Source organism: Carlito syrichta, unplaced genomic scaffold (genome assembly GCF_000164805.1).
Source record: "Carlito syrichta isolate Samal-C Ts95f unplaced genomic scaffold, Tarsius_syrichta-2.0.1 Scaffold302075, whole genome shotgun sequence".
Lineage (NCBI taxonomy): Eukaryota > Metazoa > Chordata > Mammalia > Primates > Tarsiidae > Carlito > Carlito syrichta.
The window spans coordinates 358540-375335 of NW_007246171.1; the positions used below are offsets into that span (position 1 = coordinate 358540).

The following is a 16796-nucleotide window of genomic DNA, read 5'->3' on the forward strand; positions in this document are numbered from 1 at the left end:
CTCATATGTCAGAGTGGAAGTGAGAGCCACAGCCCAGCTGAACCTTCGCACTCAATTTTCTGGGAAAGCCGGAGCCCACAACATACTGTGCATGAGTGGCATGGTGTGGCAGGAGCTCCAGGAGTGGCTGTGGGGAATCTTCGAGGACACGGGGCCATCCCAGGATGGGTGGAGAAGGCTCCAGCCGTGGACAGGCGCGGTTCACTCCCAGGACCCGGGAGGATGCCATAACACAGTTGAACTTGGGGAGTCCTTCCCTATCGAGACAGCCTAGACCGAACAGCGCTGCATGTGACCCTGGTGGGTGGGGGAGCCCTGCTGGATGCTGGAGACTTGCTGGGTATGTGAGAACCCTGCTGGGTGTGAGAATCCTGGTGGTAGGGACGCCCTGGTAGGTGGGGATCCCCTGGAGTGTGCGGGAGCCCTGGTGTGTGTGGGGCCCAGAGGGCGTGCTGACTTGTCTGTATCTATTTAGACGTCATGTTCTGTGTGACCGTGTGACCTCACCACCCAGTGGGCCTGCTCAGCCTCCCGTCCCAGCTCAGGTGGGGGTGGGGGGGTGGGGAAGGCGTTTGGGATCTCCAGAAGAAGCATATTGATTGAGCCACTCCAGGTGAGCACCTTCTGCCAAATTCCAGAGCCGGAGGCAGCCTTGGGCAGAGGGGAGGGACCACTCGGCCCCTCGGCTGCACTTGAGTGAAAATTACTGAATTCCCAACATTTTCTTACCTGGAGATATTTTTCCAACTTAAACCTGCTGTGGAGAAGCCATGTAGGCAGAGGTTAAGAATGCAGGTTAAGAGTCAGACTGCCTGAATCCAAGTCCCAGTGTCACCCTTATACACTGTGTCATCTGGGATGAGTTGCTTAACCTCTCTGAACCTCATTTTCTGTCTTACAAAAAGGTGGCTAACAACGCTACCTACTCTTAAGGTTTAAAGACATGAAGGAGCTAACGCTTGGGAACTGCCAGTGTAGCACCCAATGCATGTGCAATGCTCAGTCGGGAGCAGTCATTATTCCATGGAACAGACACCCATGGAGCTGCCCAGGCGTGTCGAGACTGAGGGCTTCAGCCTCTACCTGTGCCCTGTGCAGGCTCCTGGGGACTTCGGACACAGGCAGACAGGTACCGGCAGATGTCAACAAGTGGCTCTTGGAATGGGCAGAGGGTGGGGCCATCATCTCACCATTTGCCAGTTTCTGTAGCATAAATCTTCCCTTGATGGCCAGGTGCAGGGTGCTCCGTGGGGTCACAGAACACAGGATGGGGAAGAGATGCACACAGTTGGCTCCCCATACCATGCAGGGGTGGCTATCCTGGAGACCAGGAGGTGTGGAGGTCTCTCTTCGCTCTGCTCTGTGAACCCTGACTCGGGTGCCCACACATGGGCATTAAGTTCCCCTCATGTTGGGTGAACGCAGAGAAATGGATCAAGGGAGGCAGGAGCCGTGGGAGGCGTCGGGATCTTGGGTTTGGGGCCTCATGGACACAGCAGTGCCTCTCATGGCCGGTGACTCTTACTTGGCTGAGGTCACACCTGCAGAGCCACTTGTGGGGCTGGGAGCCTTTTCCCTGGAGGGCAGCCTGGCACGGCCAGGGTCATTGGCAGCATGCCCCAGGGCAGGCTGGTGGCATATGGATGTCATCAAGAGACCTTCAAGGACAAGTGGGGGTCTGTGTGCGTGGTGGGAGTGTCTTGTGCTTAGACAGCAACGAGTCACTGCAGGAAAAGGTGGCCCGAGAATCAGAGAGATTGCATGGATTCAGAGCCAGACTGGGATCCAGGAACCAGGGCTCCAGGCCCCATGCGGTATGACTTTGTTTCCCCATTTGAAGCTAAGGGGCTTGCAATGCCCACCCTACCTTCCTCGCTGGGTGTTGGGGGCCGGGAGATGTCTCACCCATGAAGACTCCACCCAGGTGGAGGTGAAGCTCTGCCCATCCAGGAGTGGCTGAACTCCTGAGCTGCCCAATTGCTGGGGCAGGTGTCAGATGCCACTCCTGTCACCGCTAAGAAACAGAGGCACGTCAGAAAGGTGGTGACAGCCTGGACCAGAACCAGAGAGTAGCGGGAGGCAGGAGAGCAGCTTCCCACCTGTCTTCACGTGGCAGGGGTCTCCCTCTGCACCAAGGCAGCCCATGTGATCAAGTCACTCTCTCTAATCAGGTAGTGGGGGTGGGGGCAGCAGCATGGCCTCACCCAGGGCTTGGGCATCTGTGGCGGTGCTCGACTCCCCTCCAGCTCTGATGAGTTCCCTCTCAACCTCAGCGAGACAAGGCCCTGAGGGGCTGCCCTCAGATCCTCCTGCCTTTCTCAGCTCAGACCTTACCACTGACCAGCATGCCCAGACTCAGATTCTGAAGAAAGGTCTCTGGTTAGCCCAGACCTGGCTTTTGAGCAAGGCTCATGTGTCACGGGGCATTGGCCTGCCCTGACCAGGCTGCCCTCCATCACAGGCAGGGATAGGTCACATGGCACAGGACAACAGGGCCTCTTGAGAAAGGCCAGACTCTACCAGGGGCCTGTCGGCCTCCCTGGAGCCTCCTGCTACCTGGGACGCGTCTCCGTCATTTTGTGGCCCCTGACACTCAGAAATAACGTTCTGAAAGACATGCGAGCCACACAGGAGTTCCCACGAAAGGCATGAGGTCAGCGGGAGGCTGGCAGGCGTGGAACTGCCACGTAGGGACGCTTGGGTCTCCAGGTCGAGGCTGTCCTGTGAGCAGGCCCAGCACAACACCCTCCGTCAGCGTGTCAGCATGTGGGCCCCCCGCCTGCTCTGAGCCTCAGCACCCAGTCTGGCAGCACCGAGTCCTGGGTTCCCCTGAGCATCTCTGAAGTTCACGTCACACAGAGCTGTCGTGCTCGTGGGCTCAGAGTGCCCACCGGCCCTGGCGCATCTGCACAACCCAGTGCGAGCCTGCGGCAGGTGATTCTCCTGCAGATCTGGCTCCACCAGGGCCTCCTCCAGCAATGCTGAGACCCCCAAACCTGCCCAGGGCACTTGGGGCTCAGTGCAGTATGACCGGGACAGACACCTCTCCCGGCGGCATGGATAGGAGGAGAGCGACAGGGAGGAGGGTGACAAGGAGGATAGTGACAGGGAGAAGGGTGACAGGGAGGAGCATGGATAGGAGGAGGGTGACAAGGAGGAGGATGACAGGGAGGAGGGTGACAGGGTGGAGGGTGACAGGGAGAAGCATGGATGGGAGGAGGGTGACAAGGAGGAAGGTGATGGGGAGGAGCATGGATGGGAGGAGGGTGACAAGGAGGAGGATGACACGGAGGAGGGTGACAGGGAAGAGCATGGACAGGGAGGATAGTGATGGAGAGAAGGGTGACAAGGAGGAGGATGACAGGGAGGAGGGTGACAGGGAAGAGCGAGGACGAGGAGGAGCGTGCACTGCCTCCTTCTCCTATGGGGCCGAGCACGGAGCCACCTCAAGGGCCTCCACCCAGAACCAGACCTCCATCTCCCCGGCCCCCTCCGCCTCCATTCCCACCAGGCAGTCTTCCCCGCTGCGTGGTCCAAAGCTGGGTGCCTGCAGCGGGCTTCGTGTAGCTGTAATTTGTTTGCGATTAGTACGAATTCTCCAAGGTCCAGCCAGAAACACTCATTGTTTACTGAACCAGCAAACGGGGAAAGCGACGTATTTTATGGGGAGCCGTGGTGCAGAATGCTTAAGCATCGCCACTTTCCAGGGAGATTAATGGGCAACTGTACACAGGGGTCATTAATAATATTAAAAATAAAATTATTGGTGTGTCTCTTCAGCAAAGCAATGGAGATAAATGTGGAATGGGGAAACCTTGGGAAAAGGACCAGCCAACAAAATAAAGGACTGCACAGGCCGCAATGGAAGAGGAAAATGTGCTCTTCCTCCAGACAGCACAACCGCAGAGCCGAGATGCTCTCTGCCTCCTGAGATGGCCACAGGAACCTGCCCCTCCAGTGTTGTCCCAGGAGTTGGGAGTTTGACACAGGCCCTCGGTGGCTCTGTGGTGTCTGCGGGCTGCCCCACCCCACCCCAGCGCCACCGATCTGGACCTCTCTCATGCTCTCCACGGGGTAGTGCCAGTACCACAGAGGTCACCTCCAACCCCTCCCCGCAGAGCCCGCCTCATCCAGGCTGCCTTCATGATGCGCCCGGCCCGCTGTGACAGCCCCTGCCGGGCCCTGCCCTGCCTGGACCTTCATTCGTCTCTGGTTTCTTCCAGATCGCTCAGAATAATCTTTTAAAAGACTTAACAAATTGTTTCCTTTTCTTGGCCAGTGCAGTGGCTCACGCCTGTAAATCTCCCACTTTGCGAGGCCGAAGTGAGAGGATTGCTTGAGCCCAGAAGTTCAAGACCAGCCTGGGCAACATAGCAAGATCTTCTCTCCAAAAATAAAAATAAAAAATTAGCCAGGTGTGGTGGCAAGTGCCTGTGGTCCCAGCTACTCAGAGGCTGAGGAGGGAGGATCAATTGAGCCCAGGAGATGAAGGCTTCTATGAGCCATGATCTCATCACGATCAAGCCACTGCAATCCAGTCTGGGCAACAGTGTGAGACTCCAACTCAAAAAAAAATTCTCTTTCTTGTCTAAGTTCTTTAAATAAGAGTTGTGTTAGTCATTTTTGCGTTGTCCTAAAAGACTCGCTGAGGCTGGTAATTTATAACAAAAAAGCGGCTAATTGGACTCATGGTTTTGCGGCTGTACCGGAAGCATTGTGTTGGCATCTGCTTTTGTTGAGGCCTCAGGAAGCTACAGTCACGGCAGAAGGGAAGGAGAGCTTGTGTGAATGGGAGCCAGAGAGAAGAGTGCCAGGCCCTTTTAAAAAGCCGGTTCTCGCATGAACAGGGCGAAACCTCATCCCTGCAGGGAGGGCCCCACACCCTCCGAGAGAGACCCGCCCCACGACCCGTTCCCTCCCACCAGCCCCCCCTCCACTCTGGGGTCACATTTCAGCATGAGACTGAGGGAGCACCATCCACATCACACCAAGACCCAGGCCCGTGCCACAGCCCGTGGGGTCCCCCAGCAGGGCCTCACAGCGGATCAGGACCAATCAGGAGCTGATTCAGAAAGCCACTCGAGGGTGGGAGGACCCCAGGAAGGCGGGTGCTGAAAGCCCAACTGCAGGTATTCTTGAGCTCCCCGCCCCCACCCCAGAGCCCAGCCCCTGTGTCCCAGAACCCAGACCCCACATCCCACCCCTCATCCCAGAACCCAGCCCCTCATCCCAGAATCCAAACCCCTACATCCCAGAATCCAGCCCCTCATCCCAGAACCCAGCTCCCCCATCCCAGAACCCGGTCCGCCGTCCCAGAACCCAGTCCCCCACATCCCAGGCCTTCATCCCAGAACCCAGAACCTCATCCCATAACCCGCCCCTCATCCCAGAATCCAAACCCCTACATCCCAGGACCCAGCCTCTCATCCCAGGACCCAGCCCCCACGTCCCAGAATCCAGTCCCCTTGCCCAGCCCCCACAGCGGTCCATAGCAAGGCCCGCCCCTCTCCGATTGACATTGAGAAGGAACCCAAGAAGCCAGTTCTTTAATGGGCTTGTCCACATGACAACTTCTGAGGCCCAGACCTCTGCCAAGGTTCATTCACACAGTCCGCAGGCGTTCTGGCACTCCCATAACAACAGCTGGGAGCCACAGTCGTAGCCCTGCCCTTGACTACATTCTCATGGTGTCGCCCTCTGGTGCACGTCTTGGCCTGTCCACCTGTGGGTGCCGGGTTCTCCCAGTCCAGGGCCTGACCCAGCCCCCGGGCTCCAGCTCCTGCCCAAGGCCAGGCCCGACCCTCTGAGCACCAGCCCCTCCCTTTCGCCAATTCCTGAGCAAGTGAGACGGGGCCAGACAGTCAAAAACTGCACCTCTTTTTTAAATGACACTTACATCTCCTTAATTAAAAATTAAGTACGTGCCCTAACATTTGTCATTCATTTAAAAAAGAAATCTGAGTTAGGAGAGTCGTGTGGGCGTTGTGGCATCCAGTCTCCACGTCGCAACTGGGGTTGGGTGTGTGTGGGCTTCTGCTTGGAATGCGCAATCAGGGCAGGCATTCTCAAGAGGGAGCCGGTGGTCACCCGCGGCATGGGGCAGTGCCTCGCCTCAGGACCCATAACCTGGGTCGTGGTATGGGCTGGGCTGGTATCTCACTTGGCTGGTGTCTCCGTGCATTTCCATTCCAGAGAGGAGACAACCAGCATACGGCACGGCTGCAGTTTCAGGAGTGACGACGTGGAGCACCGAGACGGGTGACTGGGGCAGGGACCGAGGGGGTGTGGGCACAGCTCAGGGAGCGGTATGGGTAGTGGAGGCTCCAGGGCGACTCATGGCTACACCAGTCTGGGTGCAGCCAACACTGACTGTCCCCAGCCGACCCCATCAACAAGTAGCCACCAACCACCATTGCCTGGAACCCTGGGATCAGGATGTCAGAGACGAGGGACTTTGGAGCCAGGATTCCAGGCCAACACCCTCTCCCCAAGGGCAGAGGAGGCAGGAAAAGAGAGAGACCCACCCCAGACACACGGGTGTCTCAGCCTGAGACCTCCCACCCTCCCAGGAAGCGGTCCTCAGCCCTATGTCCCAAGTCACGCGGGGATCCTTTAAAACACGGGTGCCAAGGGGCTCTCCTCAGGGACGTGAATGTTGCAGGTCCAGTAGAGCCTGTCTCCAAGAGCATCCCTCACTCCCCAGGCTCCTATGGGCAGTCAGGGGGGCACCCTGAGTCACGGGAGAGAAGCCTACCCGCAATCTCGTGGCCGGTACTGGACCTACCTGCGCCCCACAGGTCGGGAGACCCCCTTCTGGCACCAGGAAGTCACAGCTACGTTCTACAGTGCTTGGTTGTTTAAAAATCACTTGCACATTGTCTAGGCTCTCAAATCCTCAGTCTTCTGACTGGCCAAATGGGAATAATAATTGTTCTGCAGTTTTTTTGTGAGATGCAAACAGAGAATTAAGAAAACAGGTAGTGAACTGCTATGTGCCCTAGAAAGGCAGGGATGGGGACGGTTCATTGTCCTGTGACTTCCACTGTGAGTCGGCGGGAACTCCTGCTTCCATAGGGAAGACGCCTACAAGTTTGAGGTTGCCGACCCTTCACAGCAGGGCTGAGTCTTAGGCCTCCTCCACTTTCTGTGACTGCGGGGTCAGGATTTACGCACGCCCATGGGTTCTACAGGCCCCAGCCCCGTCCCCATGCTCTGGAGGCAGCCTAGAACCCACCAGGGTCCCAGGGACCCTACGCCATAGCCAGGGCAATCATCTATAAACACAGAGAAGACACACCAGGAGATTCGGGCCCAGGAGCAACACCATTCTCCAAAGGTCCTCCCCTTCCTGGGTTTACGGGCCCCATGAAACACAGACCTGGAGGCGATGACTTGTGGCTCAAGAGTTCCAAGTTTGGGCTGGCCATAGGATCGGAGGGCCAGGTGTCCTCTGATTGCATCTCTTGTGAGCATAGAGCTCCCTGTGGGACAGGGGAGACTGTGCAGGGGGGCTGGATGCTCCGGCTGGGGGAGGACGGGAGGAGCTGGAAGAGCAGTGTGGCTCCTCTGGGCGGGGCAGAGAGGCCCAGGGGTGACACGCAGGCCCACCCCATCCCTGGACCCTTCGCTTGTGGGTGAGGGTCAGGACACTGACGTCCTGACCTTTCGTGCCCACCGCCACCACCCGAGGACATCAGTCTCTTGGATGACCTCCACAGACAGACACAACACACAGGAGAGTACGAGGGCTCCCGAAACGTGGGCCTCCACCAACCTATTCTGACTGTGCAACAGGTCTGGTCCCACCGCCCTCAGCTAGCACAGAGGATCAGTTCAGCTCCCCAACGTGGAGGTGGGTAGGGGTCTGTACACCTGGCACGTCTGTTGGTGCTTGATCCCTCCCTTGAGTCTTGCTGCTAGGTGAGAAGGACAGGCATATAGCAGCTCGCGAAGCAGACGCAGGACGTCTACCACGTTCAATGCAAGAAGTCATGGGCCAAGGAAAAACCCCACTGGAAATGGCACAGATGGGAGGGAGGGCGATCCCAGTGCCAAAAGCCCAGAAGGCGGCCGGGGGCCTGCCCAGAGGAGAGGTCACCCAGAGATCACCTGCTGATCCCACATGGAACAAACTCCAAGCGTCAGGGCCAAGAAAGAAATCGCCAAGGAAGATGTGAACGGGTTTGGGTTGCGTGAAAAGTTAAAACACTGGTTTGTCAAAATACATTGAAAATATACATTAAAAACTGAGGAAAGTGGTCAAACATATCATTTCACATCCTTCATAATGATCTCATACAAACATCAAGCACTTAAGAGATACACCGACCATTCTCTCAAATGCTGAGTTGAAAAATAAAAGCTAGACAATGTGGGGAAAAAAAATTCAACCTCTCTGACTATCAAAAAAATCCCAAGTAAAACAGCAGGGAGCTACCTTTAGTTAAACATAAAATCATAATAATACTTGGCTGGCCAGGATGTCTTCGAGGGACATGCGTGTGTGAACACAGCTGGAGATGGTGGAAATTGGATTAACTTCTAGGAAGCAATTTGGCAATATGTATTAAGAGCTTTTAAAATGTTTATACCTTTTGATTCTGTAATTCTACTTCTGGGAATCTGTGCTACGAAAATAATCTGAAATGCAGGCAAAGGTTTATGCTCAAAGATATTCTTCAAAGTGGAATTATAAACAGACTAGCAGCCCAATCACTGAATAATGTTTAAATAAATGATGGTACGGATTGTACCAGATTGCAGCCATTAAAAAGTATTTTATGGGGAATTTTTAAAGCTCTTGGAAAAGCTTGGATGACAACCTAAATTGCTTTAAGGCCTTTATACATACGACCACTGTACGTATTCATAAAGTGCAGGCGGCAAACACTGACTGGAGAGAAATCTACTGAGGTGTTAAAAATGTTGCCTCTGGGTGGTGGAACTTGGGCCTTGTCCTGGTTCTTTTACTCTGCTTTTGAACTTGAGACCGCTGGCTTATATTTTTAGGATGGAGGAGAGTAAAAGAAGCTGTAAGGCCCGTTTTGAGAATGAGAGGTAGCTGGAGTGTGTGCATTAGGATGGGCAGTGGGAATGGGAGATACCACCTGGGTTTCTCCATAGGGGCAAGAAGAGGTGGACAGACATGCCCAGGCTTCTCTACAGGTACAGGAGGTGGAGGGAGGTGGAGGCAGGTGGAGGGAGCTCTCCCGGGGTAAGAGTTTTCTGGGAAGGGCTGGCAGAGGGCCATGAGGGCTTCACTGTATTTAATGATCTCCTGAGATAAGGTTTAAGAAAAAAATGTTTTGGAAATGAACTCACCTAGCAAGTGTGAAGGGGAAATTTCTTTCCAACCTTGAACTCCTGTCCTTGACAGAGGGCCAGACAGACCTGCAGCATCCCTGAACGGCCCTGTTTCCCTTTCCTAAGAGGAAGTGATGGAGTTGCCAGTCCCGGTAGGCATGAGTCAGTGAGCAAGTACAACACCTGGTGAGCTCCTGCCTGCGGGACCCACGGTCGCCCGGCCTAACCCCTGCACCTTCCAGGGACCGGAACCTCCCAACTCCCAAGAGCACACTCATGGCAGATGAGCTGACACACAGCATGGCAACTTCCGGTGAACTTGATATTTACCTTCTGATGAGAGCATGTGTCTCTTTCTGCCATTCTTCTCGCACTTTGACCCGCATCTGTGTCTGAGAATGCAGCCTTGGTCAGCGGATGGGCCCTGGGACCCCACATCCCAAGTCCCACAGCCAGCCCAGTTTAGCCACGTATGCAGAAGGCCCTCCAGGCTCCAGCCTCGTGACCCGAGAACACTGTATTTTCCATCTGCGTTCAGTTAGAAAAAACCCACGTGCAAGTGGATTCAAACCCATTTTGTTCAAGGGTCAGCTGTATTTGGAACTGGGAGGAGGACAGGGAGTCTGCTCTCTGCCTCTCCCTGTGCTTAGAGTCCCCGAGTTATCCAGGGGGACATTGTCTTGGGCTGTCTGGAGACCCAGGGATGGAGGGGGTGGCGTTTTCTTTCTCTGTGAGGAAGAAAAGGGTAGAGGCAGCCCATGCAGGGAAGCACAGAGATCGAGTCCCAAAATGGGCTCAAGAACCGAGAAGTTGGTCTGAAGTTCCCAGGCTTCAGTGTCAGAGCCACAGCTGACTCAGTCCGCGACCTCGGCGAGTGTGGGGCAGTCTGGGATGGTGAGCTCATGTCCTGTCACTGCCGTAACAGACTCCTGCAAATAGAGCCGCGTGGGCTCTCTCCCAGTTCCTGAGGGTAGGCGTCTGTCATGGGCTTCACCACCCTGCAGTCTCACGGGACAGGGCAGGTTCTTACGTCCTTCCATGGCCCCAACCCCAGCCTGCATGTCCACACCCTCTCCTTCTCACCTGGACCCTCTTACCTCCATCTTGAAGGACCTTTGTGATAACCTTGGCTCCTGTGATCAAGGCCGACCACCCCATCTACAGAGCCTCAACTTAATCATGCCAGCAAAGCCCTTTGCCACAAGAGGCAATGCACTCACAGGGCCCGGTATTCGGGGTGGCTTTCTGGGACCCATTGTTCAGTCGATGGGAGACAGATAGCCTCATGTGCAACTGTTCATGAACACTCCAGGGCCAGGCGCTGGCTAGGGCTGAGGTGACTTCCCAAGGCGCAAACAGCCTGACGGAGAACACAGGAATACACAGGTGTGTTCCAGAGGCCGGTTGCATGAAACAAGGCCATGTGAGGGTGGAGGAAGGTGTGGAGATGGTCACAAGTGGTGTCTGTGCACTAGACATGGCAGTCAGCAGGAATTGATAGGCAGACTATGGGTTACACATCACATGACTATCCCATGACCGTTCCATGACCAGCACGTGACTCACATGACCATGGTGGGCTCCCTCGGGGAGTCTGCGGCCCAGAGCTCATGGGGGGAGGCAGAGGGAGATGGGACAGTGAAGGCAATTTAGGCTCCGATTGTGGGGTCTTGGAGGAGCAGATGAGGGGGTTTCCGTGGAGGAATGGGGGAGGTTTGATCTCCTGTGACCAGGTGTTGCAGAGAAAGTCCAGCCAGGCTGGAGGCCGGTGACAGTGTCAGGTGGCCGCCTACTGTCCTCTGGCAAACTGAGCCTTATCTGGACCGTCCTGGGAAAGAAGGCACAAGGCCCCTTTTGCGTCTCCCTCCATGAGACAGAGAGGGCCACTTTGCAGGCTGCCAGGCTGGGTCTATGTGGCCCTACTCACTGAACCTCTCTGACCTCAGTTTTCCCACTTTGGAAACGGGCCCTTTCAAGACCTACCCAGCCTCCTCCTAGGGCCAGGTGTGCTAAGGAGGGACTCTGGAAATGAACAGACTGGGACTGATGTCAGTGTCATGTCCGTGCTGCCGAGAACCGTCCAACGAAGCAGAAAATCATGGAATTTTAGATGTCAGAGATCACCCAGCCTGGTGGGTTCCACGTAAGCATTAGCGAGTCTGATTTGCAGCCAGGGCTGGAGAAGCGTCCCCCAGGTGAGGCTCAGAGGGGCTGGGGACTTGGACGGTGGGGCACTGGCTCACCCTCCCCACTAAGGAGAGTGGGATGAGGGAGACAGAGGAGAGGTTAGAAAATCGGCAGAGGATCAGGCAGGCCCCCTAGGGGTCCACCCAGCAGGGCCTGCTCATCTCAGGCCCAGAGCTACCCCACCCCACATCAACCGCAAGCTGAGGGGGCGGGCACCAGCCAGGCCATTGCGAGGCAGCCCCCGGCAAAGCTGTCTGGTCAGTAGGGAGGCCTGACCAGGCCAGCCTCCTGCTCCCTGGACCCTCAGACTCCCATCTGGCAAGAACGCCAGTGGTTACCGGCTAATTAAGTATTGTAAAGCTTTGTTCTTATCATAATACAGAAACAATACCGCCAGTCTGCATTATAACTGCCCCTCCCTCCCCCACTGGACAGTATGCTTTGTCTAAGATGTTCAGCCTGAAGCAAATATCAGAGATGCCATCAAAATCCCTCCTTTTATAGAAGGGAGGCAGGGACCAGCTGGATCAGGGATGTGGTCAGTCACTCCCCCCTAGCCAGGCACAGAGGAGCCAGGTGGGAACCCAGGGCCCTGCTCTCCGGAGAGTGTTCTTGGCAATCCACAGTAGAAGTGCTGAGTGTTCTAGGGTCCGTTCAACACATCACTCTAGCGGGGGCATCTGGGGCCAAAAATCTGGGACTGTGCTAGGCCAGGCACCCCTCCCCGTGCCCCACGTTCACCCAGGGAGAGAGCAGTCTGTGTGAGAGGAGACTCTCCTGTGGGCTGTCCACCGGGCCCCCAGAGCTGTGGGTCTGAGGACTCCAGAGTATATTGGAAGTGGACCACTCTGCCGCTCTCCCCCCTGGAAAGCGGGACCCCAGCAGGCTGCGGGGTGGGGGGATCTTTCTTCCTCTGGGCCTGTTGGTGTTGCCACCAGCGTGGCCGGTGGAGATGCCATGTCTCCTTGGGCCTTAGGATGTGAACAGCAGGGCGGATTGACATGGGCCCTGAGCCTGCCACGGGGCCAGTCCGCCAGGCAGTCGGTGACCCTGGTGTATGTCTGTGTCTCTCCAGGAACATCCCGAGGCTCCAAGATGGCACTGCAGAGCACCTTCACCTGCCGGGACAGGACAGTGCTACAGCTGGGACGGGCCTGCGACTTCCACTGGGACTGTGCCCAGGGCGAGGACGAGGGCCAGCTGTGCCGTGAGTAAAGCCACCGTCCCACCACACCACGCCCACAGCCCCTCCTGCCCCTCCTGCACCCACTCCAGGCTGCCAAGCATGGACAGTCTTCCCCACACCCGTGGATGCTTGTGACTCCCCTCCCAGCAAAGCCATGCGGTCTTCAAGAGGCAGAGCTGAGATGCATGATCAGAAGTGACCAGTCCTCCATGGCCTGGGCTCATGTGAGGCAAGGCCCAAACAAGGTCTTGAGAGAGACACTCTCAGCAGCCTCAAGGCACTGGGACAGCATACAGGGTAAAGCCCAGCTACACGTGACACTGAAGCCCGCCACACCAGACTCCCTGCCTCATCCACCTCAACCGCCTCTTACCCTCCCCACCTTCCATCACCCTGGCTCCTGCTGGCTGAAGCCACCTCACAGCTCCCTCCGGCCTCTGTGGTCTGTCGCTGGGCCCCTCTGCCCAGAGACCCGTCCCGTTCTCAGGTCCCGTCTACTCTTCCAAGACTGCCCTGGGGTCGACTCTGCCAGGAAGCTTCCCCCGGTCTCTCCCTCAAGGACAATTGTCCCTCTTCCTCTAAACTGCCCCCCAACTCGGCGTACCCATCCAACGCCCTCCCTTCCATCACTTTCTGCTAATCCCTTTGAGGTAAAGTGTGCGTGCCATACAACTCCCCCACCTCAGTGTGCACTGCGGCACCCCGTGGTTCTAGTCTCAGGGTTATGCAACCCTATCCTCGATCTAATTCTAGAGCGTTTTGTCACCCCAGAAAGGAGCCCCCAGCTACCTCTCCCTCCACATTTTGCTCCATCCCCCCTCACCCCATCACCTCCCACCTGAGCCAGCCACTCACCTTCTCTCTGTTGATTAGCTGTACCCATTCTGGGCATTTTCCTAGGAACTGAATCATGCCGGGTATATCCTTGGGGGGTTAGTTTTCTTCAGTTGGAACAACGTCTTGGAGGTCGCTCACACTGCGGCGTGCGCGGGGCGTCCCTCCCTTTTATGGCAGAATCCGATTCCATTGTGTGAAGATGCCACATTCCACTTCTCTGCTCATCAGCGGACGGGCACGTGGGTTGCTTCCGGTTTGGGACTATTGCCCTTATGCTGCTGTGAACCTGCCGGCACAAGTGTTTGTGTGGGCGCGTGTCCTGAATTCTCTTGAGTATATACAGCTAGGCCATGTGACGATTCCACACTGGACATACTGAGAGCCTGCCGAGCTATTTCCAAAGCAGCTACTCTGCACACCACAGTGTGTGAGAGTTCTGACATCTCCACACCCTGGCTGGTACTTCTCCGTCGGCTTTCTACTCTGGCCCTGCTGTGGGTGCGTGGCCATTGTGTGGAAGGGAGGTGATTTTGTGTCTCTCATCCTCTCTATGGACAGGCTGGGCCTGGTCACTTCCCTGTACCAACAACACCAGCACAGCTTGGGTGCTCCCTGACTCCTCTTTGACTGGACTCTGTAGAGGTCATGGTTGGCTGTAGCCCGGCAGGTGTTGAGGACAGGAGACACCCAGCCAGGGCTCCCCATGGGACACGCTCTCTGCTGCCCCATGAGGTGTGACCCCACTCGAGCGCCTTGTGTGTTTGCCGGGGAAGCCATGCATGTGCAGGTCACACACCATGAGCTGGAAAATGTGTCAGACCCTGGGGAGAGGTGAGGGACACGGCGCCCGCCCACAACATTGATGGTTTGGCACGGGCAGGGTAACCTCAGAGGCTGAACTGGGAACGAGGCAGGCAGGGGTGAGGGCTCATTCTCAGGCCAGTGTGAGGCAGCCACTGACCCGAGGGATTTGCAAAATAGCTTTAAAACCTCACCGTGCCCCCAGCCACCTGGACCCCTTGGGGGAAAAGATGTATTCACTCTCCTTGAAATGAAGCGATGATGAAATCCATTTCTCAGTTTTACACTTGACATTCAGGTGACATTTTCCAATCACAGTGGGGCTGAGCTGTGTTTCAGAGAACCAGGCCTACTCTGCACCTGCCCCGACCTCCTCCAGGGCCCTGCCTGCCCCCATGTCCTGCACAGAGCCAGCCTGTCCCAGCGAGGGTCGGGCCTGTGTGCATCCTGTGCCCCAGTGTCTGCAGTGTGCCCAGCAGTGCCTTTGAGCCACATGCCTTTGCAATGGCATTTAAAGGGTTGTTTGATACTCACTCCCCAGCTGGGACATGGGCCAGGCGGGCCATGCCCCGACCTACAGACAGGAAAATGAAGACCAGGTCCAGGCCATTGACTTGCTCAGGGTCACATGGCGTGTCCAGGACAGAGCTAGGATGACAGTCCTGAGCCCTCAGGAGTCAGCCCATTACTGTGGACCCAGGGCATTTCCACGACTTCACACCTGCCACGGCAGGTTCCCAGCCAGCTCTAGGCTTGGGGTCAGTCAGTGCAGGACCAAGGGCAGGAGCCTGGGGCCCGGCGGTTTTTTTCAGTCGCATTGGAAGAACTGTCAGGATCCCAGCTCCAGCCTGGAGAACACCCCCAAAGGCTGGGCTGCAGAGGCAGTGCTCCCTTTAGAGCCCCTCTCCCTGCCTCTCCCTACCCTGGCTCAGCAGCACCCCCAGCAGAGATGCTTTTTTCTTGCTTGTGTGTCCTTTCTCTGACTCTGTGGCAGTTTCCCTGCAGCACTCATGCTGATTCCAGAACCCTCCCTTACTGTGACACTTGCCCTGGCTGCCCTGGGCTGAGCCTCACATGCCAGGAGCCGCTGGGAGCCCTTGCCAGGTGTAAGCTCACCCTACCCTCCCAGCATCCAGCATGTGCTCCCACGCCACCTCAGAGCCGAGGAAGCTGGGGGTCAGGTGACCCATGAATGACCTGCCTGCGAGCCGGTGGCTGAGTGGGGTTCCGACCCAGTCTCACTTCAGAGCCAGGCCCTCGACCCATTGTGGCTGAGGCGCGTGTTGAGTTTGGCTGTGCTGAGCACTGCGTCCAGTCACAGACCTGCCAGGATGCAGGGCCAGGAAGAGTCCCTTTCTGGGGGGCTCCAACCACCAACCTCCTCCTCCAGGCCTCTGTTTCCCCTCCTGTAACACGAGGCCTGCCGCGCTGAAGTCTGGGGAGTAGCAGGTGCTTGGATCCACTCCTGGCTCCGGGGACACTCAGCAAGTGCAGCCAGGATCATCGGCGTTGCAGCTGTTCTCTTCATGGGAGTGGTTTCCAGAACCAACGCCCGAGTCCCAGGGAAGGGCTCCCGATGGCACAGGCCACCCCACGGTCTGGAGCCTGCAAAGGCATCTTCTCTGCCAGGTGCTCACTCTGTAGCTCTGTGGGGGCCCTCGTGAGGACCATGCGTGTCGGGTCAAGGCCTCCCATGGCTGGAGCTTGGAGGGAACAGAACACAGGTCGCATGTCATCCCTCTGCAACCCTTGGAGACGCTAGGGGTTGTCCAGGGCATCGGAAGGGTCTGAGGGGTCATGGCACTTCCTTGCACCGCCAGACCCACACCCCGCATGCCACTCCCTTCCCCCAACCAGCACAGTCATCCGTAGGTTTCTAGTTAGACATGGCCAAATCTGAGGGACATGCCCAGATACTGATCACACTGAAGGACATCTGCTGGCCTGCTGGACCCCTGTGTCCCGATGTCCCGGCGCTTCAGCATGCGGCTCCCAGCAAGGGGCCATGCGTTCCCCCCTCCCCGATGCCCTGGGGTAGGGGGTCAGTGAACGCCGAGTGTTGCGGGCAGAGCATGACCTTGCACAGACTTGGCCTCTCACCTGACTGGTGGGATCACACCTTCTACCAGGCAAAAGCCGTTTCTTAGTTTTTTATTTATTGGAAAATAAATCATGCTGATAGCAAAACACTCAGAAAATCTAGAAAAGTACACGGGAGAAAATAACAACTGCTACACACCCCCCTTCCCACCAGACGCCCAGAGAGAACCGCCACACTTTGGCATATTTCTTCCAGTACTTTCCCCACGACTCTTCATTTTCAGGAAGACATAGAGCACGTATTGATCCAAACATTAGCGGAGTTGTCGCGGAGAGGAAAGGCCTGGCATACACGTGGCCGTGCCAACCGCTACACACAGGCCCTGTCTCCATCACCTACCAATGCGTCTCTCGTAGGGGACTTGGTGTCACGATGGCTGGG

General features: G+C 56.6%; 1 protein-coding gene across 1 annotated transcript in view; it reads left to right on the plus strand.

The window, feature by feature from the left end:
- Positions 1-16796, plus strand: part of ALK (ALK receptor tyrosine kinase) — a 430033-nt gene that overhangs the window by 343655 nt on the left and 69582 nt on the right. The window contains exon 6 of the mRNA XM_008056000.1: positions 12566-12697. Coding sequence (XP_008054191.1) covers positions 12566-12697 — 132 coding nt within the window. The remainder of the gene's footprint in view (positions 1-12565; positions 12698-16796) is intronic.